Source organism: Nematolebias whitei, chromosome 2 (genome assembly GCF_014905685.2).
Source record: "Nematolebias whitei isolate Nwh7 chromosome 2, NemWhi1, whole genome shotgun sequence".
NCBI classification, from domain to species: Eukaryota; Metazoa; Chordata; class Actinopteri; order Cyprinodontiformes; family Rivulidae; genus Nematolebias; species Nematolebias whitei.
Genome location: NC_056499.1, coordinates 5270989 through 5297754, shown reverse-complemented (window position 1 = coordinate 5297754; position 26766 = coordinate 5270989). Strand labels below are relative to the sequence as shown.

Below are 26766 nucleotides of genomic sequence, written 5' to 3'. Positions count from 1 at the left end.
GTGATGGACTGGAGACCTGTCCAGGTGTCCCTGTGATGGACTGGAGAACTGTCCAGGGAGTACCCCGCCTCACACAGTGATGGCTGGACATGGGCACCAGTGACCCCTATGACCCAAAAAGGAAGAAGCGGATAAAGATGATGGATGGATGGATGGATGGATGGATGGATGGATGGATGGATGGATGGAAATACTGGCTGTTGTGGTCACAACGTATTGTTTTTCTTACGCTCTGTAAAGTTACATTTTCTAGCAGAGGGATGCTGCAATGCAAACATCCAGATTATGTTTGTTGTTTGAAAAGGAAGCTGTTCTTTTCAAGTTTTAGTGCTTTATCTTTGCAGATGGGAATTTTAGACAGGCTTCATATAAAAAAGTACTAAAAAGACTTTTCTTTTTTTCCTTTTTAAAATATTTGTCATTAATGACTTTAGCAAATGTGTGGAGTGAATGGTTCAGCTGCACAAGGTCTTCAAAGCAACCCTCTAATTATTTATCCAGGATATCATACTCTGGAATTAGACTTGCATGATTTTTCTTTTTTTTCTGCAGAAAAATAACTTTTACAAAATGGTTTCACAGGGACACTCTCTAGTTCAGGTTTTATGTTTGTGTGTTGTATGTGTATGTCTCTGGATATGTACTCATGATGTGATATGCGCCCACACAAACTCATGTGGATGGGACTTCATTGGTCCTTAGTATGAGGTGCGTAAAAGAGATAGTTTCCATTTTCCACACATAACACTGCATGACTTCCCTCCTCTCTGCTCTCACTCCAGACAGCTTTCACCCACATTACTCAAGTTTCCTGGTCATTTGGCCTTCGCATGCCTTTTAAAAGGGATCTTATCACCCTACTCAGGTTTACACACTTAACCGAACACTGCCCCTAACTCACTCCACCTACTTCTGCTGTGTTTGCCAGCTTAGATCTTTAATATCTATTTCTGACTCTAAATTTATTTAACATATTGGGATTCTCTTCCTCAGTTTTACATTTCACTTTTCACAGGATATGTACTAATTACTGTACGTCTAAAATTCTCCTTTGCATTCATACAGTCTGTCCCTTTAAGAGTTCTCAGTAATGCATATTTGCCTAATTCCAGGTGCCTGTGAAGCCTGTGTTTTACCAGGTGCAGGACCAGGTCATTACTGAGGTATTTGTTTTCCAGATTACGTTCTAAGGCTCAATATTATAGACGTTATCCATGTCCCCAATCTGTCTGTCACGGCATGATCCTCAAACAGTTTCTACACCTTTTGTCGTGTCTTTTAGGGTTCCTTAGAACAGCTTCCCAAGCCCTAAGTTGTATCTGAGTGGATGGCGAAGCTTTAAAGGCGCTCCTTTCTTGCTCAGTAGAGACAATACTATGGTGGCCCTAAGTTGTAAATGAACATTTGAAAAAACAGAATTATATTAATCCAAAGCAGAAGTGGCCAAAATGGATGTTGCCGGAATCACTTTGAACAACACGAAATCACGTTTGAAAAAACTGAAATTGTATAATTTTTGAATGATTCAGTTTTTTCAAATGTAATTCCACTTTTTCTAATGTGATTCCGGCCACTTCCATTTTGGTTATTTCCACTTTGGCCACTTCCGCTTTGGCTTATTGTAATTCTGTTTTTTTTTTTTTTTCAAATGTTGTGTTTTTGTTGTGTTTTTTCAAATGTTGTTCATTTACACCTCAGGGCCACCGTATAATACTCATTACCTTCTGTTGAGGGGGTGGTAGTGACGCCTCTTTTTGTCACCTCAGGACTTCATGTTTTAGGCAACATAGCTTTTGCTCGTCTTGTGTTGCCCAGATTCAAATTTATTTCTGCCATTACTTTTTATCTATAACCAATATTTGTTTAGCCTGGCATATTTTGTTGTTGTTGTTATTGGTTTTTTTTTTTTGTTTGTCCATGTGTTTCCTTGGCTTCACCAATTATCAAGTCCGTATGCTTGTTCATCAGCTAATCAACACACCTGTTCTCACTTGTTAGTCACACAGCTCCCTGGTTTTACTAATTCACTGTCAGATCCTTATGGCAGCAGAACAGCTCAGTGGTTAGTACTGTTGCCTCACAGCAAGAAGGGTTCAATCCCCAGTTGGATCTGGTCTTTCTGGGTGTAGTTTGCATGCTCTTCTTGTGCTTGCATGGGTTTTCTCCGGGTACTCCAGTTTCCTCCCACAGACCAAAAACATGCATGTTAGACTGCCTTGAGGCCCAGGCCTCCCTTGCTAAAGAGATTTGTGAGCTCAGTGGGATTTGCCTGATTAAATAAAGGTTGATACATATGCAAGTCCTGTTCCTTATGTTTGTTTGGTTCTGTCTTAGTCCTGTTACCATGTTAGTAATTGAAACACTTTTTAAAAATTGTGTCAGCCAGTATTCTACTCCCTGCAGTTAACCTACCATCGCAAATTGTTACAAATTGACAAGCTAACAGTTAGCATGAGCTGAGCCAATATGAAAGTGAATTGCTGTAGATTTAACCAATCCCATCCATCCATGCTTCCATCCATCCATGCTTCCATCCATCCATGCTTCCATCCATCCATCCATGCTTCCATCCATCCATCCATCCATCCATCCATCCATCCATCTTCTGTACCCCCAATCACACAAATGAAATGGTGGGCAAATGGGACAATGTTTTAAAAACCTTTTCATACATTTTACATTACACATGTATTTGCATAAAGTTTAATAAATATTTGCAAGCATAAATACCAGCAGCAGCTAGCAGCTAGCTTTAGCCCTGCCATTGCAGCATGGAGTGCCTCTGGAAATACATATTTTAAACTTGCTCAGTCAGGTTTAAATCCAGAATGTGGAACCACTGGCGTTTTAGCCTTTTTGTAAATCTGTGACTTACACTTGTGATTTTTATCTTTTTTTTATATTATTTATTTGCATTTTTTTTTCATATGGACCTACTTGTGTCTTTAATAAAGGTGATTATAATGATGATATATGAAAACTTTTGATTCTGACAACAACAATTCACTTCGGTCGTGGCTCTGCTCTGACCAGCTGCATGTCAATCCAGTTAGAATTTAATTCTAATTTTATTACATTGGGACTATTTAAAAAGCTCTCTGCAACTGGTAAGACATTATTTGTTCTAAACACTTCCACAAAACTGTACATTTTAACTAAAGCTTATTGAAGAAGGGAAACTGATGGGTTCTCCAAAACATTTACATAAAGCCCACAATTGTGATGATAAACCGTTTTAACACCATATGTTCAGTCAATATTGTGGCTTCTTAAGGGTTAATATTTCAGTGGTATTGATCAATTTAGCAATTGAGATTGTGGTTGTCTAACCTAAACTGAAATGATGCAGGAAGGTGTGTATGTGCAAATGAATGTGTCTGTTTAAAACCAAGAGATTTTTCATTTTATAAAATGGCTCAAATGAGTTATCCACCTTTGGCAAAGGGGTATAACAACAAGGGAGCCTGCTCAGGCTTACATTCTTCTGAACACTGTGTTCAGTCCTTATTCTTTCTAATAGTAACACTCTTACAGTTACAATGAAAAAAAAAAAAATGAAATGAGTCCAAGAGTTCTGAAAGCACTGCAGTTAGCAGATTTCACTTCCATCCTCTCTGGAGAGAACGTCTGCTTCCCGCAGATATAAATAGGGGCAGATTTGATAATTAGTAGAAATGAAGGTCTTGGGGCACAAAGAATTTGATCAGCACATATTTCCCCTGTCCCTGACCTTTCATTGGACGTGCATCTTCAGCTTCTCGGCTTTCTGTCTCGCTCCATATCTCCATTTCTCAGTCTATATTTCTCAGTCTTACATCTTTTTATCCTTTTAATGTGAAAAGATCACAGAGGTGCAGTTGGATGCTGCTATCTGCTGATGCTTTCATTGGATTACTGTATTTTGCAGCCTATAATTTGCAGGTTTTTTTTTCATAATTTACATGCCCTGCAACTTATACACCTAAGCAACTTATTTATTTATTTTTTTCCATATTTATAAACTAATTTTTGGCTGAGATATGACAGTTTTATTCATTCTGACATTGAAAATATTGAACACTACAATTTTTAGCAGCTAGATGGCAGTGTATGGCATGCCGTTGTGTCATGTAATAGGTAAAAGTGGCTATTAATGACACAATTGACTTGACATAGACTTTCACCTTCCTCCAGCTCGCCTGGAGCAAAAATCAAATCAGCTTCATTTTGCTGTGCCACCCCAGTGAAGTGCAGCTAATTAGACCATTGAAGTGTATTTATCAAGTAAAAGTTAAGTAAAAGCTTTTGACACTGTGGATCATAGCATCTTGTGTCATAAACTCTCAGAAATTGGTTTCGCAGAACACACCATTGGTTGGTTCTCTAACTATCTCTCAGACCGTAAGCAATGTGTTCAACATAATGGTACTTCCTCCAGTTATTTAACAATCAACAATGGTGCACCACAAGGCTCAGTCTTAGGACCCACCCTCTTTACAATCTACATACATAATGTAGGTAAAAACATCCCTAATGCATCCATACATTTCTATGCTGACGACACAGTTGTTTATTGTCGAGCTAAAACTGTTGCTAAGGCTTTCCAGCTTTTGAAATCTGCATTCAGCTACATCCAGACAGATTTGTTCCGCCTCAAACTTGTCCTAAATGCCGACAAAACCAAAGGGATGCTCTTTTCAAATAGGAAGTTGGTCCCAGCAGTTCTTCCTCCGATTTTATCCTCAAATGGTGTCCCGGTTGAGTTTGTTGATTCCTATAAATATCTGGGTATCTTGGTCGATTCACATCTCTCTTTTAAGCTCCATGTGGAAAACTTGGTAAAGAAACTGAAAGTTAAACTGGGTTTCTTTTTCAGAAACAGACCCTGTCTAACCCTGAATGCTAGAAAACGCCTTGTATCTGTGACTTTCCTTCCCTCCATTGATTACGGTGACATTATTTACATGAACGCTCCTACAAGAACCCTGCAGATGTTGGATGCTGTCTATCATGGTGCACTAAGATTCATAACTGGCTGTGATTATTGTACCCACCACTGCACCCAGTATTCACTGGTTAACTGGACATCATTAACTTCACGCAGACTCTCCCACATTTTCATTTTTAAATCACTTCTTGGTCTGCTGCCTTCATACATCTCCTCCTACATGTCTCTGCGTGAGTGCAGCTACAGCGTGCGCTCTCAGGACATTATTACCTGCAGTGTTCCCTCAGTGTGGACTGAACTAGACAAAATGGCCTTCTCCTACTCTGCTCCTGTTTCCTGGAATATCTTGTAAAAAGATTTGAAGCTCTCGACCTTGACCTCTCTAAGTGGCTTTAAGAATCTGTTGGACTCCTGGCAGGGACCAATGCTGACATGTTCCTGTTTTTAGTTTTCTACATTTGCCTTAGAATCTAGCAGTTTTTTTGTTACCTTTTTCTTTTAGCCATCCTATTTGTTATAAAAAAATATAAAACAAAACTGCAGTATGACTTTTTATAATTGTTTATTGTTGTCGCTGTTGTCCATTGTTGTCATCATTCTTTGTTGAAATCAGGTCTCTCTTGTAAATGAGTCCTCGAGGCTCAATGGGATTAACCTGTCTAAATATAGGTTGAATGAATATGGTGGTGCAACGTGTACGGTGGAAAATATGGTATTACAGTTCTTTTCTTAATTAAGGAAAATGTATATATTCACAGTCCCAGACAGATAAATGTGAGACTGGCCCCTCAGCCTACATGGATTTCACACTGAGCTTCACGGTAAATGATGTGAGACTTTACATCAAACCATTCCGAATCATTCAACATGTCTGTTGGTCTGAAATTAAGCAGAAGTAGAGGATGTGTATCTAACCTAACTGATAAGTATCTGGAAGTCTCTTCCACTCTTGCAATTTTACAGACATCCTACAGTGTGTGAATGTAAACTTGTGCTCCGAGGACTGGGTTACCTGCAGGTGAACGCTACTTTGAGCCCAGAAGTTCTTTTTTATTTTATTTTACATCAATGCTTTAATTCCAAATATAATTTTTGTGCATGTAAATTCCAAAGCTTCCTAAACAAATCACACCAGACAGGAAAAAAGGAAACTCAAACACTGGAAAAACTGCAACAGCAAAAAAAAAATGTTTTGTAGCAGAAACATTCAGTCCTTTTTGTCCTTTTTGTATTTTTTAATGTTCTAATACGTGAATGTATTTTTTTGTGTAAAATCTGACTCTAGATTATTGAAAAACAAGTTTGGTTCAGATATTTTTTGTTTGTTGTAAAGGAAAGAGTAATAAAACATTCTTACACAGCACAGCTTTTACCTTCTCTTATTTATTTATTTATTTATTTTTTATATTAGAGATTTTTTTTTTTTTTTTACATTTAGACTTGAAGTGTGCCAGAGACACCCCCACTGTCGTGCTGTTTGCTAATTGGTGGGAGACGGGGAGCTTCCTGCTGTGTTTTCACAGCTTCTCTCTGCTTTGCCACCCCACCAGGTCTTTCACCATTGCTTGGCAGAAGCTTGTAATTAACCCAAAGCTAATTAACTACTTCTAATTACACCAGCACGCTGTTTCTTTCACACCCTCTAAAACTAGGGAAATACTTTAGTGCAGTATCAATTCTGCAGGGCATTGGATGTTAGATGTCCTCTGATCTTGACTGTTGAGTCAGACTATCTCATGAATATGAGCTACTTGCAGTTCTATACCATTTCACTACTGCTTTCTCTTGTGTAACTTTATTTTCATCCAATACGATGAATTAAACAATCACAATTTGATAGTGTAATCAATTAAAAATGTGTTTGAGATTTTGTTTTAAGTTTATTGGCAGCGAAGGAAAGTGATGCAGCAAAAAAAAAGTGTTATTTGGCCAGTGAGCAGCCTCCTGTACATGCACATGTAAACACACATGCCTCACACTCAACACAGTGTTAGCTATTTCTGTTCCACAGACTGATAGCTCCCACTGAAGATCATTGATTTTACGGGAAGCCCTGTTTACAGGCTGAGTGCCATCGACCTGAGGTGACTTTTTGCCTCCTGCAGACGGAGCATCCTCATGTCTGCATTAGCAGAACAACAGAGTGAATATATTCAGAACACAGTAATAAACAATGTGTATGGATAATTTTAACAAGCACAGTGGTGGGAATGACGTACACGCACCTATACCATAAATATATTATATAATTTTGACAGTTTCTTCATTTTAATTTTTAAACTCAACTCTGATTGTGACCTTGTGACAAATAACTTTTTTGTCTCCCCCTGCAGATGAATTTATTTTTCTGTAAAATATTAATTTTGTGTTTTATGTAGAATAAAATGCTGTTATGCTTTATTTTTCGAGTCCATCACTCGAGACACGACTTAGTCCATTTGGGACTACATTTGTGCACTCAACAGTGAATATGTGCCACAGTATCAAGTCTTGATATCCAGAATAGGCTAGAAAAATAACTTAAAGATGAAAAGGACAAATAAAAACACTTGTTAGGAACAGTTTTTTATTTTATTTTGTGAGCTCTTCATTGTATTTACTGAGCCTCCTTAGGCACTAAAGTGTGCTTATGTTAAAGAGTGCAATGCATGCATGTCTTTATTGGTGATTAGTTGGAACAAACCTCACAGATAAACCCGGACTTCACTCTGCCTGAGGACTACAATGGTTCCCCCGTCAATGAGCATGTCCCTAGTGCAACATCAAAAGCCTTCCCCTGCTTTATCAATAAGAACCCTTCCTTCCCACATCTTCCTGTAACTTGCTTAGCGCGCACACCATTGATTTTCCAATAAGCGCCCCTTACCCTGCGGTGGCTGGCCAAGCTTTGGGATGGCTCAGAGACCAGACACAGACATGCTACATCAGTGAGGAACAATTGTGTTAGAGGTTCTTAAGGTTCTTTTTACATTTTACTGTTTTTAGATCAACTTCCTGCTTACATGTACATGAACTGGAGTAAGAATTGGGGCCACATCCTTCTTATAGTTTCTGTGATTTGAGTCCGATTTCATTCCCTTCTGACATTCTGAAGTGCAAAGTCATCTGAAGGCAAGCACGCCTACAATCAGATGTTTCTTTTCTCATTTATGTCCCCACTTGGTTAACTGCTAAATCAAATCTATCCATCCATCCATTTTCTTCCGCTTATTCCGAAGTCGGGTCGCGGGGGGCAGCAGCTTGAACAGGGAGGCCCAGACATCTCTTTCCACAGCCACCTCTTCCAGCTCTTCTGGGAGGATTCCAAGGCTTTCCCAGGCCACCTGAGAGACATGTCTCCAGCATGTCCTGGGTCTTCCCCGGGGTCTCCTCCCAGTTGGACATGCCTGAAGCACCTCTCTAAGGAGGCGCCCAGGGAGCATTCTTACCAGATGCCCGAACCACCTCAACTGGCTCTCTCGACGTGGAGGAGTAGCGTTTCTACTCCGAGTCTGTCCCGAATAACTGAACTTCTCACCCTATCTCTAAGGGAGAGTCCAGCTACCCTGCGGAGAAAACTCCTTTCAATTGCCTGTATCTGTGATCTCATTCTTTCGGTCACTACCCAGAGCTCATGACCAGAGGTGAGGTTAGGAACATAGACTGACCGGTAAACAGAGAGCTTTGCCTTATAGCTCAGCTCTCTCTTCACCACAACAGACCAGCACAGAGTCTGCAATACTGCAGATGCTGCTCCAATCTCTGTCAATCTCACGCTCCATTCTTCCCTCACTCGTGAACAAAACCCAGAGATACTTGAACTCCTCCACTTGAGGCAGAACCTCACCCTCGACCTGAAGAGAGCAATCCACCCTTTTCCGGTTGAGGACCATGGCCTCAGATAAATGTGATGTGATAAACACGTAAATTAAAACATAAATTATTTTTATCATTTTGCATTTCGACATGCATGCTCTCTTCGTAATGTTGTCCATTATAACCAAGGTCTTTACAAAAGGTTTAACCTCATCTGTAGAGGGAGGTTGTGGAGTATGGCATCACTTTTTTCAAAAGGAGAGAGAGGAAAAAAGAGCAAAACAACCCTGGCAGAGCGTTTGAAGTCATCTGGCAGCAGAGTGTGAATTCTACCATCAGGATCTTTGCATCGGCATGCGCCGCCTTAGATCAGCTGAAGAATCCGTTCTTTTCTTCGTCGTTATCTCATATTGTCAGCTGAGGCTTGTTTTGGCTGCACACAGCCTGCCTATTGTCAACTCAGAGGGCCCACATTCAGAAACACAACTCAACACAACACCAGGGGTCAGGGCTTAATCACTTGTTCCACTGTCAGCATATCATAAACCAGTTTATTTATACATGCTGGGTAACACATCTGTACATAATAATGTTCAGTAATAGTCACCTTTAACAGATTGTGCCTTCATTTTGATTTGTGGTTATTAACACTGTTAGCACTCAGAGAAACCGGCCTCCTCCACTTCCCCTCTGTTTCGACTGCGCCTCTTTGTCTGTCTCCTGTACTTGTTTAGTGCCTCCCTGAGATTAAAGCTTTTCCTGCTTTAAACAGGTGTCACCGAGCCAGGCAGACATCCAAGAGACAAACAGTTTTATATCAGTTGGCCCATCTGCGACTTTCCGACTCCAGACAATCCCATTGCTCATCAGTAACCACTGCAGGTTATTGAATTACAACATCTTGATTTTAAAGGACAATCCTGCTTTCTGTGAGCTGTGGACACTCCAAGCTAACTCTGATCAAGAGTCACTGTGTTGTTCTGTCTACCCCAAATTTCTTCTAGTATCTTAGACCTGTAATAGGAATTGATGGAGGCATACTCTTAGCACAGGGACCCACTCTGTACTCAGATTGTTCACACTCATCAAGACCGATTGGGGTGGGGGGGGTTCATTGCTGACTAGAACATGAAATTGCTCGCTGTGCACATGAGCTGTTATCAGTTACAGTCAAAAGCCTTATTGCAGTTTGTTGGAAACAAGCTGTTAGATGAGAGGAAGGGTGAAATACTCCACACTCACATGGAGATGTTTTCCACCGAGACAGTCCTTTAAGTCAATTCTCATTGTGTGCATTTCTTCCATTTAATTTTCCAATTTTGTTTCCTTGCTAGTTAATTTAAAGAATCTCTGTATTTGATGTGGCTTTTTTTTATTTTCTTTCTTCAGTCTTTCAGCCCTCTGTCCATTTGTGTGAAATGGCTATTGAGCTCATAGCCTCTTACTAATGGAGCAGATGATACATAGACTGGCAGAACTGGCAACTCCTCACCCAATATGGCAGCCATGTTTTAAATCATGTCTGGAAGTATAAAGCTATTGTATTAATAAGCAAAAGTGTAATATGTCTTCAATATCGCATCATGACATATGAAGAGTATGTCAAGGGATTTTCAGGTTAGTTAGCGTTAAACAAAACAATCACATCAATTATTTTACTATAAATATATGTGTGATTTTATAACAAAAGGACAACCTTGTCTTTTTAGTTTATCCTTTTCTCTACACATTATTTTGTTAGAAAACTGTTGATCTGCAATAACTGCTATTGTTTTACCATGCTTACATTTTGCCTTGTTTATTTGATCTGCGTTTAAACACTACTGTTAGCTTTTGTACGGCTAAAATTGATCAGCACATGTTTATAAAGGTTGTGCATTATATTTGTAGAGGCAGAGGTTGTAGGTTGAGGAGGTCTCGGATATTTTGTGCTGGAGGTATGTTTCATTAGACATTCATGAAGAGGCAGACAGACATTATCAATCTCTGCTCTCCCTCCGTGTAAGGCTGTGGGTGTAGCCTCCATTCTGATCACAGCTAAAATTTGCATCTCTAAGAAAATAAGTAAATAAATCAAGTGCAAGCAGTAAATGTGCTAATCAACTGGGACATGGCAGTGAGCTGGTGCCGGGAAACTTTACTCATGTAATATTCAGCACTGGTGGGTTAAAGGGCAGCCCAGAGTTATTGGCTTCAGCCCGATTGCCCCCTTTAATCAATGTTGGCTGCATCCCTTTAATAAAATTATTAGCTCAGCAGTATCTTGCGCTATCATTTTATCTCTTCTGCACTCTAAATTGCAGCCTGTGTTGGGCCTCAGATGCTCGGGGCATGGTCAGCTCCAGAAAGCTCAGCTCCCATTTATTATTTCGGAGACAGATGATGACTAGAGTGTTTGAAAGTAGGCTAAGCGTAGAGGTTATTGGATGCAAAGATCTAAACACAGCTGCAATGAAGTCCCAGCTTATATAGTTTTTAGCTCCTAGAAAAGTGTGTTTTTTATTGATCATCTTGAAGTTCTTAGATAACTATATCAATATTGCAAACATGATATATTTTTCTTACATGAGTTCTATTTAAGTTGGAGTAAAAACAATAAAACTGTTTGATAGTTTTTAACAGTATATTTTCACTTTTTCGTCTAGTTATGTAAATGTGTGATGTGCTGACGGGTGGCTTCTTAATATCTAATTATCTCACAGGGAATGCATTTGATCTATTTAGTTAGTCAGACTAAAAGTTAATTAAAAATGAATGTAGGATTTGCAGAATATAAGATTAAGAGTGTTGTTTGGAAGGTGAAGATGAAAGATGATATTTTCGTGATATGACATGAAGATGAATCGTGGCTGGCTTATTAGTGCTTGTCTCAGGTATTGTGCTTAAGTGCCTAATCTAGCGTAATGAGCATGGCGTCTTTCTTCCACTTATGTCTCAAAGTTTTGTCTGTCATCCAGTGCGTCATATATTTGTTTTTCAGTTTTAGGTCTTTCAAGCACAAGCCTTTTTTTTAAACGTACCCCGGTATGTTTAAAAAAAAAAAATCACATTAGATACAATAATATTTTGAAGCTATAAGCATTTGGCACTAGCTTTGGCATGGTTAATGATAAGTGCTGTGTGTGCTGGTGTACATATCCACAATACAGAAAGTAACCTCTTATATTTATCTTTGCAGGCCTGGATGCGATGAATGCCTCATGTAGGCATCAGCATGGACAGCTGTGAGTCTCCCGTGGTTTCTGGGACAGAGGATGGGCTCAGCTCCTCCCAGCAGCAGCAAGCACCACAGTCCTGGAACGATCACTCAAGCTCACAGGTTACTTGCACCAATCAGGCTCCTTCTCTGGATGCTTTGTCTCTCTCTGCTTCATACCTGTCTCAACCCCAAAACTCCATTGCACCTCATGACGGGGTGAGAGAACTACAGTCCCACCAGGAGCAGTCAAAACTGACATTACCCCAGGCCCACAGAGATAGCTCCCTTTTAGGGGAGCTACATCCCAGAAGAGAGGGTCTTGGGGAAGTGGAGCAAGAGGGAGTGAGCTGCGGAGAAGAGGACGGATCTGAGGACTTGGATGAAATGGAGATTGACAGCTGTTTTCCAAGTCTCCAACCATTTCCTGGGGTGCCAATAGCATCAGGTGGAGGGGGTATGCCAACTCTTTTGCGACATCAACCCACACAACAGCAGGGATCACCTGAGAGTGGGAGTGAGGAAGGAGAGGAGGAAGAGGAAGAGGAGAGTAGCGATGTAGAAAACCTGGCTGGAGAGATAGTCTATCAACCAGATGGCTCAGCATATATTGTGGAGAGCCTTAGTCAGTTGATCCAAAGTAGTGGAGGTATGGTACCCGGCCTGCTTCCGACAAATTCTCTCACCAGTGGGAGTAAACTGGGAGAACCTGCTGGGACGTCATCTTCAGTCTATCCACAGATCATCAACACTTTCCACATAGCCTCGTCCTTTGGGAAGTGGTTTGGTAATTCAGACCAAGATTTTCCCAATACCTCAACAATGGCAGGTCTCAGCCCTGTCCTGCACAGTTTTCGTGTCTTCGATGTGCGGCACAAAAGCAACAAGGATTACCTAAACAGCGATGGGTCTGCCAAGAAGTCCTGTGTATCCAAAGATGTTCCCAACAATGTGGATTTTTCCAAATTTGATGGGTTAGCTCTTTATGGCAAGGGTAAACCCATTCTAATGTGTTTTCTCTGCAAGCTGTCCTTTGGCTATGCTCGTTCTTTTGCCACTCATGCCGTCCATGATCACCGTATGACACTGTGTGAGGACGAACGACAGCTATTAGGAGACAAGCATGCCTCTGCTATCATTCAGGGCATTGGAAAGGACAAAGAACCCCTTATTAGTTTCCTGGAACCAAAAAATAAGAGCAGTTCATTGCCACCAACTCTGCTCCCCATGAACTCTGGGCAGAGCTTCTATGGCACATTTAGTGGTGTCCATCTGGAGCCTGGAAGCAGTAGTGGAGGCAGTGAGACTCTCATGAACAAAGACACAAACTCTGGCCTCCAGCAAAAGCAGCAGCAACAGCAAACTCCACTTGGCTCAGTCCTCTCTTTAGGTGGGCTGAACATTTCCAAAGCATCCACTCTCACCTCATCCTCAGGCTCTGCCAAAGACTCCAGTGCCCTGTCCAAACAAGGAGGGAGAACAGAGGAGCCTGCAGGGAAAAAGTTTTCATGCAAGGGAGAAGATGGGAACACTGAGGGACATGAACACCATGTTCAAATATCCAACCAATTGGGGGGTTCAGAAGAAGAGGAGGAACTGTTATTAGGAGAAGAAGATGAAGTTGAGGCAGAAAGCGCCACAGTGGCCTGTGGTGGTACAAGTAGCAGAGATGGGTGTGAGGTGGGGGAACCAGCTTTCTCAAACCAAAGCAATTCCAAATCTCCTTTATTAATGCCTAGTAGCACTATCCAGCCTTCTGCCTGCACCTCTGCAGTCAGTTCCACACATAACAGCAAAGCCCTTGCTTCCATTTCCTCCTCTGTCAAGGAAGAGGGTTTAGCTGCAGATGGTGGAGGGAGGACCTCAGAACTCCCCCTGAGCTTTAACTGTCAGGGACCAACTGTTCCCATGGCAATTGTGGCTGCTGCCGTCAGGAGTGAGGATGACAATGCTGGCACTTCCTGTTCACCTCTGTCCTCCAATGCTGCTGCTGATGAAAGTGCCAATCGTGATAGTGCCACAGCTCCAGAACCAAATGATTCCCCAGCAGAAGGAGAGGAGGAAAATGGAGCCCTTCTGCATCATCACCACCTGCACCATCATCATCATCATCATCACCTCCACCCTTCATCTCATGGTCACTCCCTCCCCCTCCAAGGGGGCTCCTGTGACATAACGGGAATGGGTGAGTGTTCACAAAACCATGGTACTGGTGGGAATGGAGGAAGTGGGGTAGAGTGCCCTAAATGTGATACAGTCTTGGGCTCCTCACGTTCCTTGGGTGGTCATATGACCATGATGCATTCACGTAACTCATGCAAGACATTAAAGTGTCCCAAATGCAATTGGCATTATAAGTACCAGCAGACATTAGAGGCTCATATGAAAGAGAAACATCCAGACTCTGGAGGGTCCTGTGCTTACTGCAGTAGTGGCCAGAGTCATCCTCGTCTGGCTCGTGGAGAAAGCTATACATGCGGATACAAGCCCTTTCGATGTGAGGTATGTAGTCAATAAATGTGGCAATGCTCAATTTTTAAGTGTTGTATAGATGTTTTGTTTGCATTCATTTCTATGTATATAATATATTAATTAGTATTTAAAAACATGGTTCTGTAACTGTTGCAATTAAATAATTTTTTTGTTGCTGTTTTTTAGGTGTGTAATTACTCCACTACGACAAAGGGCAACCTAAGTATCCACATGCAGTCGGATAAGCACCTAAACAACATGCAGACACTGCAAAACGGAGGTTCCATTGGTTCTTCGCAGGAGCAGGTCTTTGGACATACACCAGGTGGAGTAGTGGCTGTGCCCTCAGTGACCCAGGCCAGTAGCCATCACACTCCACACCACCATCCAACACAGGCCTCCCCCCATATGTCTGTTTCATGTGGAGCACCCTCACCAACCAAGCCAAAGAGCAAGCCTACTTGGAGGTGTGAGGTTTGTGACTATGAGACAAATGTGGCACGGAATCTACGCATACACATGACCAGCGAGAAGCACATGCACAATATGATGCTCCTCCAGCAAAATGTGACTCAGATGCAGCATGGACGACTTGGATTGGGAGCCATGCCCTCGCCATCTGAAGCTGAGCTCTACCAATATTATTTGACTCAAAACTTGAGCCTTCCACCAGGCCTCAAGATAGACCCATCAGGACCCGAGGCCCAGTTCTTAATGGGAAGCTTTCACCTAGATCCCAGCATGGCTGCCCTGGCCCCTGCACTTGGTAAGCAACCCTGTTGATTTTGAAATGTCCCTAAATTTATTTATACATACATACTGTATCACATACATATATATATCGTATTTTCCACCATAAAAGTCGCTCTGGCATATAAGTTGCACCAGTCCAAAAATGTTGCGTAAAATGGAAAAAAAAAAAAAAACATAAATAAGTCGCTTCGGCGTATAAGTCGGATTTATTTTGCATCACCGCTAACCCCTGGGAAATGTGGGCTGATGTGCCAAACATCAATTGGCTGCTAAATGGCGGCTGCGTGAGTGCGCATGGGAGAAGTTTAACAAGAATTTAACAAGATTAACATTTATAAACAATTATTTGTTTGCTCGACATTATAGCAAAGTTGTGTCTCCGTTTAACTTTTCCCTAATAAATGCGCTTAAATGGTCAAAACTGGTTCATTTCGCTTGGGCGGTGCGGCAAAATGTAAAAGCGCACACACATATATATATATATATATATATATATATATATACAAATACAAATTCATAACCTAGCGTTCTCCTCTTTTTGCCTCTATAAGTGCTGAATCTCAACAGTTCTTTATTCATCCACACTTAGCTATTGCAACTATAAATTTTATTTTTGATCAAATAATACAGGTGTGACACCATAGTAATCAAATACAGATTTTTTTGAAAACTAGTTATAACGTCACACTCTGTACAGACTTGTCTTCTGTCTCCTGTTCGAAGACATAAATTCAAATTTATTGGTGTGAGTAACTCTTTTACCCTCTTGTGCAATTTTTTTTTGTGAGGTGAGTTTCAATAAGTTTACTATAAGGAAGACAATGATTACACATACTGGGCTAATAAAATACAGTGCTATTGTCCATGGTAACACTTTAAAGAATGCTTAAAACTGTCATAAACCAACATTAGTCAAACACTTTGACATTGTTTGTACAGTATGGTTGTTAAGGTCCTGTAAATCTGCTCAGAGTCTCTAATTTCTAGGAAATAAACCGCTAAAGTGGCGATTTCATTTTTGTTAACTCTTATGTTTTGTCATCTCTGTGGATTGCCAAAGACTTAAAACACGTATTAAACACAGTAATCCTCAGTCCCAGGACTCAGCTGCTGCACTGAAAGGTCGAAATGAGATGATGACCAAGAGAATTAGGAGAAGGGATTGGGAGGGTGTGGGTATTTTAGTTACTTGTGCTGTAGTTTTATTTTATGTTTTATCTTGCTTATGTGTTGCAGTACAACAGCATGTCAACGCAGTTGTTCATTAAAAATAAAGCCTTTGGGAATAAAGTTTATTCCCATAGTAATTATAAAACATATTTTGTGGATGTACTAGATATCTATTAATATATAAATATGGATAGTTTGACATGCAGTATATTAGTTTTCTGTGTTGTGATTTCAGTATTGAAAAACTTGTGTGAATACAGGTGCAGTGCTTCGATTCACAGCATTGGCCTAATGATCTACAACCAAATTTATTGGGAAGCAGAATCCTTATGGTAAATCAATGAATCTGTATAGTTATGGAGCATGAATCCATGGAGGAATGGGAGGGGTGAGATGAAGAATAGTGCAGAAGAACAGTGCAGATCTAGGATAGTGTGTGAGCATGTAGGTGTACTGCTGTGTTTGTGTGCGTGAGCGTAGGGAGCCCTGACTGCATATCTGGTTCTGTGAGTGATTTCATAGGACTTCTCAAAGGGCTCACTCTTTAGCTATAAAAGCCCAGGTAATGGAGAAAAGTCCAAGACCAGCCTGCCTACTGCAGCAATAAATAAAAAAGAACTGCTGGAATTAATGTAGTGCAAAGCCAGGCCAGGTCAAGCCTGCATGCTCAGTCTGGACAGTGAAAGATTAAAGAACAACGAGTAAAGGCAAAAGTGCCAACTCTTACCTCATTTTTTTTAACATTTGTCTTTAAAGGTAGTCTTCACAGACTGAATAGACATCAGATATATGGTGAGTTTCATAGCATATGTGCATTCCCATCTCTCTTCCCGCCACACACACACATGCACACACACACACATTGAACAAAGAAGATTTAGTGTTTTCCTTTACAGTAGTCCTACAGTATGTGCCTAGTTTTAGGGCCATGGTAACATTCTGCCAAATACTTTTATCTATTCCTTTCCTCCTCTTGTTTCGCTCGTAGGTGGAGAAATCCCTATGGATGTGCGCCTTGGCAGTGGGCAGTTGGTGTCCGAGGAGCTGATGACCCTAGGAGAAAGTCTATCACAAACCACAGATCCGTCCCTGAAGCTCTTTCAGTGTGCAGTGTGCAACCGCTTTACCACTGACAACCTGGATGTGCTCGGCATGCATATGGGAGCTGAACGCAGCTTGCCGGAGGAGGAGTGGCGTGCGGTGGTGGGGGACTCTCACCAGTGCAAGTTGTGCCACTACACCACTCAGCTTAAGGCCAACTTCCAGCTGCACTGCAAAACGGACAAGCATGTGCAGAAGTACCAGCTTGTGGCCCACATTAAAGAAGGGGGCAAAGGCAATGAATGGCGTCTGAAATGTGTGGCTATTGGCAATCCAGTGCACCTGAAGTGCAATGCCTGTGACTATTACACCAACAGTCTGGAGAAGCTGAGACTGCACACTGTCAATTCCCGCCACGAGGCAAGCCTCAAACTGTATAAGGTAAGTGGTTTACCAGTTCTCGTATCACACACACCACTTAGCCTTATATTGGCAGGGCATCACAATTTACTCTGCATTTAGAAGTATAAAAAGGAAAACCAGAATGCACAATAAAACCATGCCAATTGTAGATGTTTATTTTTATTTATATGTATATTTTTATTAATCATAATGCCAAAATTACTCATTTGCTTTTGGCCTAATACTAGCATGAATCTGTCATTCAGGCTGATTTATTGTCATTAATTTAAACATCTTATAATTTGAACTCCCCTGCCAACATAATATTTTCACACAACACTCAATGAATGATTCAGTGCTCATTGTACAACTGGTTATTTTTAAAGGCTTATAGTGATAGTTTTGCTGTGTGGAGTTCATATACAAGCAGGGCTCGCTGCTGCCATGAGAAGAACATGGCAGTACAAGCTGGTTTGGAGGCTTCAGACTAAATCACTAGGAGACGAATGAAGAAGTGTTAGGAGACAGAGGTTTGGTGCTAATACTCCTCTGAGCGGGAAGGGCTGAATTGTTCTCGACAGCCGTATTGATTTTCGCTGGACTTGGAGCTTCACCTTCTCCTCTAATCATTCCATAATAGCCAGTGGATGAACACTCTCCGAACAAATGGCCATAAATCTAACAGGCCTGATTCCACTTAGGTGCCTATCCTGTATGTCTGCGGCTTTGGCTAGTCTGCGCTTAACCTAGACTGGCATAGCTGCACACACACAAACACCAAGCAAGACATGAACCCTTGCACTACAGATGTGATGTAAGCTAACGGAACACACACACACAAAATATTGCCTTTAGAAAATCTTGATTTGTTATGAGTTCTCTTTACTACTCGTGTACGGTATATCCCCCAAAAAGTAAATAGGAAAGCTATCGCTTAGGATTTGTGGTGTTGGTGTAATTTACAAAAGAAGAGTTAAAAGATGTGGAAACGTGCTGCTTCAAGCACAGTGTTCCTGTTCCAGGGAGCACTAAGATGATATGGTCATTTAAAACCTTCCTCAAAAATCCCATTTATTTGAAAAGTATTCAGTATTATGAATGAGCTCGCATAGCCACTGGCATGACAAGCATGTTTCCTGCCCACAGAGCTTTTGTACAAAAACAACAGTATAATAGAGAAATCAATTGACTGTGGTTTGCTGTATGATGGAGAGCTTCTGTTGCAGAAGGTAAAAGTAACCTCGGGAGTGGAGAGGTGTTTTTGACTTGTCAGTGTATTGTCTGCACCAAGACACTCGTAATTCGTAGCTGTGTAAAAATAACAATATGCAATGTTCTGTGTTGATTTATTTTGCCATTGTGTGTTTCACTCTCTTTGGTCTTCCTGTCTTAGCTTTGGCTTTTAAAAGAACAACCATGACGTTCACTCATAAGACCAACTAAACGGGCTCAGGCATTTTGTGTTTCTCTTTGCTACTTTTGAAGCGAGAAACTTTTGTCTTGTGGGTTAGGATTCCTTGAATATATTGTTGTTTTTTTTCTATATGAAATACTCGTAAATAGTAAATGGACTGTATTTATATAGCACTTTTCTATCTTATCAAGACACTCAAAGCTCTGTACAACACAATGTGTGCCCTCATTTACCTCCACACACACATTCATACAGCACTTTACTATATCTGAACAAAGACTAATCAGTGCTTTAGATCACATTTATACACCGATGGGACACACATCGGAGGCAATGAGGAGTTCAGTGTCTTGCCCAGGGACACTTCAACATGTGACTGCTGGTGGAATCAAACCCCCAACTTTCTTAATGGAAGACGACTGCTCTAACCACTCAGCCACAGTCGCCCCTCAAACCTCCCCTTAGTGGAAGCTTAAATGCAAAAATAAAAAAGTATGTTACGTTATGCAATTTAAAAAAAAAACTATTTATTCTTTATTTTATTTTATTTGCGAGTGAGAGAGAAGACACATGTCGCACTGGCGTTCGGGTTGTTAGGGATTAAATATGTACAACACATCCAGGCATGCTAATTTTTATGACTTAAGCCTCTTAAAATGGTTCCCTATTTTTAACACCAATTGATTTTCCAACTAAGAGTGTGTGCATTTGTCCAGAATTTACCTGCTCTCTAAACCAGAAAACACTGCAGTGCCTTTTAAGCTCTTCCTCAAAATCAACGATGCTCAGATGTTGACAAGAGTCTCATTAAAGTAGTTTATGACTTACCAATGTGACAAGTACATGGTGGTGAGGCTTCTCAGCTGCACTCGCATCTCTCTTGGTAATGCCACAGTTTTCTTACTTCTACAGATTTACAGTCCTGGTAGAGATACTGACAGGCAAAATCCACATTGCCGACCTTTTGCTGTAAATTACTTGGTACAACATGCATGGACAAAAATAGAAACCTGAAAATGATGGGAGGGGGTGGGGTTAAATAAATCATCAACTCAGCATAAACTGGCTGTAAGATGTGGGCAACGCTTGGGACGCTTCACCCAAATCAAACTGGTTTGCATTAAACAGGCCGTTTGTGTGCACAGCTCCATATAAATGGGAACCTGTAATTACTGGAATTAAAAAGAAGGACTAAGCTGAGAGCTAAGTTGGATGGGATAATTTGAGAGTCTGTGGTATGTAGCCCATATTAGGGTTGTCTAAAAATATCCCCCCCACCACCCCATGTATTGGAATGTTCTAAAAGACCACAGAATGATCCAGTAAGTCATCCTGACCACTGGACCACCACACAGTGGGGCTGATGCTGTCTCCCCAGTAAACTGTACTCAGTCTAAAGTCACCCCTTAGGAGCATGGTGTTCTGCCAACAGCCCCCCCCCCCCCGCTCTGAAGCTTACTTTCACCTTCTTTTTTTTCTAATGGGGAAGGAAGGCGGGTTTCAGTAGCTCTGGCAAATCAGGATTGATATTTTTCCTGTTTCATAAAAGCAGATATTCTGTTGGTTTGTGAAATTTGTTTTTAAAGTATTTAGGCCCCCACTGTGAATACTCTTAAATAAAGGCATTTTCCAAATTGACACATGATTCTGATTTTGAGGGTGGTCAAATTCCAGACAATGTTTTGTTTGACAAGACGAAAAGGATGAGGCCTAACTAGGCCTGACCACGGGCCTCAGCTTCTAGTGAAAAGTTGGGGGAAACAGTAAAAAGCACGAGGGAGGAGGGGTTTGCTGGCTACCTTCCTTGTCTCGAGGGCCGGTGCAATCGGCAGTAATTGAGATTGATTGGATGTTATTTTTCCTCTTGCAAATGTAGTCCATTAGCTTGGCACATGCATAATCAGTTTAGAGCGCAGTTAGCCGAATGTAATCATGTTCCTTGGTGTCTGCGAGCACAAAATCCACTCCAGATGCAGGTCGACCATGGAAAGATGGGGAGAAAGTGCCGTCACTATCAAACAAGGAATCTTAAGCTAAAAACGTTCTGACATCCCTTCCTGTGCCCTGGTCCTGCTTTATTGAGCACACCCAACTGTAAAATATTTTCATCTTCCCTTGTTTGTCATTGACACCCAGTCACATCCACTGCTGGTTCTTTACAAAATGAAGCATTGCTTTGATCCCATTTTCTGTCCATAGGCAATCATTCAGGAAAGAGTCAGCTGTTCTTGTGTTACTTTTTAACTCGGTCCGAAAGAACAAGAATTAAAAAAATGTCTATGCTATGCAGAGAACAAACAATCACAACACATCACATGATTGGAGAAAAGAGGCCACAACATCAAAGACGGGGTTAGTGGTTACATGAAAATACAATTAGGTGTTCACTGATGATCTTACTCAGCAGAAGTTCTGGCTTCTCAGACTCTGGAATGCAAGCCATGACCTCTCTCCATTAATGATCAAAAGTAACAAGAGTCACTCTCAATTATCTTGGGCTGTTGTGCTAAATGTAGTTAGCAAACTATCACAAATGGATCTTGGTTGAAATCCAAATTCTTTGTGACCAAAAAAGTTGAAGTGTATTTTGGATGCCTTCCAATCAAGCTGCTCTGTCAGGCAAACACCTGTTGGGTAACATATGGCTCATCATTGGATTTTCACATTTTTCAACTATTTTTGTTTTGTTTTGTCTTGTTTGGAATTTCATATTTAACTTATCCAAATGTCCTAACTTTCAGGCCTAAAATAGTTTCCTCTTATGTTGCAATGCTGACTCAAACGTTAACAAACTGTCAACATGTTTAAGAAAAATATGATAGGTAATGTGGCTTGTCCTCTAAGTGATGTCAAGTGGGGGACTTGTCTCCCTCAAACGGCAAACATTTCTAAGAAGAGGAGGGATAGAAAAAAGATGGAGCGATAGAGAGGAAAAGAGGTTGGAGGGTGCAGGAGAGTTGAATGGATAGATACTCTGCTAATTATCATGGCTAGCCTATGATTGTTCAGTAATAGCGCTCAGTGGGAAAGGTTGTAGCAGTTCCAGGAAGAGCAGAGCTCTGATTTACTGGTACTACTGCTCTAATAAAGCGTAAGCTGCACATCCTGGGAGACAGCCTATCCTCTCCCCTCACATACACAAGCGTGAGAATGCACACAGAGATGGACAAGCGGACGCTCACAGTAATCATGTAATCTAAAATGCCACAAGACTCACAAAATGTATCATTTTAAGGTCTTGATTCAGTATACCTGTAACGCCTCCACAGTCCTCACTGCTATGATTCAGAAGCCTGGTTGCCATCTTTGTGTTAGTGGTTACCTTCAGGTTTGAACTATAACTTCAATCATTAAATGAGTCTGGGTAAGTTAGTCATGGATGGAAAAAGAAATGATTGACATACATCTTTAAAAAAAATCAGAAGCAAATGCATCATTTGAATGAAGGGGTCTAGTAGGGTTGTGTGCAAGAATTTCTCAACTATTCAAGCTCCTGCCCCTCATTAGGTCTGGCTTTCACCTACGACACAGCTGTTGCTGCTGCTGGTGCTGACCATATGTGCAAAGACCCCACTCTGTGTTTTAATGGGACAAATAAAGGTCCAATGAATGAAAGCAAAAAAAAGGGGGAAAGCATAGGTCAATTTAAAGTGCCTAATATTCTCCTGACTCCATGTTTGATTGTCTAAATTTGCAAAGAACATCCATCCATCATCTTTACCCACTGCTTCCTTTTCGGGTTGCAGGGGGTCACTGGTGTAAACCATCACTGTGCAAGAGGTTGGGGACACCTGGACAGATCTCCAGTCCATTGCAGGGACACATCGAGACAAACGAGACAAACAACCATTCACTCTCTCACTCACACCTAGGGACATTTAGAGTTACCAGTCAGCCTAACATGCATGTTTTTAGTATGTGGGAGGAAACCGAAGTCCCCGGAGAAATAAAACATTTTCTCTGCCATGTTAAATGATCTTTTCTCTTATGGTTTAATTCTTCCTCTTCATATCCACAAATAAAAGGAAAAACATGCTTTACATCAACAATATTTTGTTAATTTGACCATGCAAAAAATAAAATAAAATACCTTTTCTTTTAATCCTAGCTAACTTATGTTTTTATTACATTTATAGTATATCCAGGTATTTGCTGATAGTCTTATTAGAAAGGAGTTTTTTCCCCACCAAAAACACGCTAACGTTTTTTTTTGTTTTTTTTGTTAGAACATTAAATTAAATTAAATTAACAAAGCTGCCACTTAAAAAAATAGATCCACATCTCTGTTCAAGTATCATTGTTCTTCTAACAAACAGTAAAAAATAATGAAGTTCTTTCCTTTTGGAGTTGTAGACATTATTGAGGGGGAAATTGAATCTGGGAAATGCTTCCTGCACCAACTCCAGGCTCTCTGTATCTAATCTTACACGATGGCCTTACCTGCCTCTACCTTGTAAAGATGATATTACAGACATGCAGGATCAGTCATGGTTTCCTCTTGTTAAAACCCCCACAAAAAAATCACTGCTGAGATGCCAGGAACATGTTGTCCATTTCACCTTCAAAAACACCTCATATATGATTCTTTTCAATCTGGCTCTTATTTCTGGCAGTGGCAGTTTCTGATATGGGCATATCGTCAAGGGTGGCACGAGTACCCAGCCCCGACCCCGCCATCAAGCAGAGAAAACATCTAAGGAGATTGCAGAAACTACTAAAATTGGGTTAAGAACTGCCCAACGCATTATTAAAAACTGGAAGGATAGTGGGGCCCATTGTCTTGAAGGAAGAAATGTGGCTGGAAAAAAATCCTGACTGATCATGATCGGCAATCACTTAAACGTTTGGTGAAATCAAATGGAAGAAGAACAACAGCAGCACTCAGAGCTATGTTTAATAGTGAAAGTAAGAGCATTTCCACACGCACAATGGTGAAGGGAACTCAAGGAATTGGGACTGAACAGCTATGTAGCCTTAAGAAAACCACTAATCAGTGAGGCTAACCCGAAAAAAGGCTTTGATTTGCTAGGGAGCATAAAGATTGGACTCTAGAGCAATGGAAGAAGGTCATGTGGTCTGAGTCCATATTTACCCTGTTCCAGAGTGATGGGCGCATCAGGGTAAGAAGAGGGGTAGGTGAAGTGATGCACCCTTCATGCTTAGTGCCTAGTCATCGATGCAAGATATTGGTGAAAAATTAATGCAACACTGGATGGAAATAGAACTTGTGACATTGCAGAAGCTTATCGAAACAATGCCACAGCAAATGCATGCCGTAATCAAAGCTAAAGGCGGTCCAATGTGTGTGAGCTCTTTTTTTTTTTTTTTTTTGGTGGCGACTTTTTTTTTGGCCAGGCAGTGTATTTGAAAGATAAACTTCAAAAGAGCTGTGATGTAGGCTGAGTATATTAAGCAAATCACTAAAAAATGTGAGACATAATTTGTTTTAATTAATCCATCTTTACACATTTGCCATGTTTGTTTAGGTCTGTGCTTGTTCTGGTCAATAGAGCCTTCTGATCGCTCTAATGTAGACTTTTGTATTAAGAAGAAATTCTGGCATCTGCTTGATATTCTCATACATGATATACTACTGTACTTATATTTGAGTTGATTTAAACTTAATACTTGGCCAGATGAGGATCAGTTCCTCCAAATCGGAGGAAAAGGGTAGAGTGCCTTCTCCGGGTAGGGGAGAAGGTCTTGCCCCAAGTGGAGGAGTTTAAGTACCTTGAGGTCTTGTACACAAATAGGGGAAAAATGGAGCAAGAGATCGACAGGCAGATAGGTGTACCGGTCTGTCATGGTGAAGAAAAAGCTGAGTCAAAAGGCGAAGCTCTCAATTTACCAGTCGATCTACGTTCTATGGTCATGTGCTTTGGGTTGTGACCAAAAGAAAAAGATCACGGATACAAGGGGACGAATGAGTTTTCTCCGCAGGGTGTCTGGGCTCTCCCTTAGAGATAGGGTGAGAAGCTCGGTCATTCAGAGTAGCGCCGCTGCTTCTCCACATCGAGAGAAGCCAGTTCAGGTGGCTTGAACATCTGGTTAGAATGCCTCCTGGACGCCTCCCTGGTGAGGTGTTCCGGACACGTCCCACTGGGAGGAGACCCGAAGGAAGACCCAGGACATGCTGGAGGGACTATGTTTATCAGCTGGCCTGGGAACGCCTTGGGCTTTCCCTGGAGGAGCTGGCCCAAGTGGCTGAGGAGAGGGAAGTCTGGGCCTCCCTACTTAGGCTGCTACCCCTGCGACCCGACCCCAGATAAGTTGAAGAAAATGGATGGCTGGATGGACTTGGCCAGCGCAGCTTGACTAAGTCTCATGTCATCTGACAGTTTGTCCACCACTAATGAGAAGGTAGCAGTTGCAGTTGGCAGGTAGATTTTGCCCTGGTGAAGCCTGGTTCAGGCTTCTCTCAATGTATGCAGCTCCTAAGCTGTAATGATGGAGAAAGTGAGGCAGGCAAGCTTACCGGCTCTGTAACATCAATACATCAGTGACTTAGCCGGCAGATTAATGGTCTCTGAGTGGTCAAAGCCACAAAACTACTCAGTTTGAAGGTTTATGTTGATTGAAGCTGTAGTTGGACATCAAATAGGCTAAAGACACAGGTGAGAAGGAAGGAGAAAGTTTTTGCTGTGAGGATAAGCACACAGGAAAATTTTCTTCATGAAGCAGATAATTTTTACAGACGCATGCATTTGTCCCCTTGACTGATTTCTGTAAACCTATGAACAAGCTTTTTGCAACTTTCAGTTGCTAAATGCAGTATTAAAAATAGTGTTATGTATTTTTACATGTAAACTTTAAACCCTGTCTTGGAGCTTGTGTGAACAGTCTACTATGGATAGATTCTGTGGTTCAAAGTGGCAAGTCCTTTTAAACTTCTGTGACCGCAGAGAAAGATTGAAAAAAACAAACCCAGCCATCCATGTTGCTCGGGTCAAGAATTTTTATTTGAAATTGAAGAACCCAGAGGTTTTTCTCTTGTTTCAAGACAAAATGGCCATCTTTTCCTGAATTTTATGGCTATGGTTGTCCATCCATGTTTTGCCTAATTGCTGCGTGCTGGAGCCCAGCACTGGGAGCTGTAAATCTCCTTGTGTAATGGAGAAAATGTTTTCTCCAGATGTAAAAGAAGAGATTTCATCCTTTTGTAATTAAACGGTGCGGCCCAGGGTGCCATGGGGTTTTTATTAGGAGCTCTGGAAAAGATTGTTCGACACCTTGTTTTCTCATTATGACTTTATTTCTTGAATTAAAAGAGATGGAGAAAACAAGAGATGAAGACAAGCAAAAAATTGAAAATAAAGTCCAGATTGGAATCTGGTTTTAAAATATTTATTATGTGAATAATTTAGAGAGTGTGTACTTTAAACAAACAGATAAGTTGTAGACAAACCAGTTTCAAATACCACAAAAATGTTAGAAGATACTTTTTTAATTCAAGAAATGTTCTTAAATACTTGTTTTTGTTTACGCCAGTGTATTATTTTCATTTTTTTATTTGTATGCTGTAATCCAAATTGGAGATAAAAATAAAGTGCATTTTTACCTATGCTAATACAGTGGTCTCTCATTTATCGCGGGGGG

At 41.0% G+C, this 26766-nt stretch overlaps 1 protein-coding gene across 1 annotated transcript in view; it reads left to right on the top strand.

Moving 5' to 3' along the window:
• Window positions 1-26766, top strand: part of zfhx3b (zinc finger homeobox 3b) — a 149394-nt gene that overhangs the window by 45516 nt on the left and 77112 nt on the right. The window contains exons 2-4 of the mRNA XM_037689592.1: window positions 11901-14420; window positions 14577-15156; window positions 17302-17795. Of these exons, the coding sequence (XP_037545520.1) occupies window positions 11916-14420; window positions 14577-15156; window positions 17302-17795 (3579 nt within the window). The 5' untranslated portion in view covers window positions 11901-11915. The remainder of the gene's footprint in view (window positions 1-11900; window positions 14421-14576; window positions 15157-17301; window positions 17796-26766) is intronic.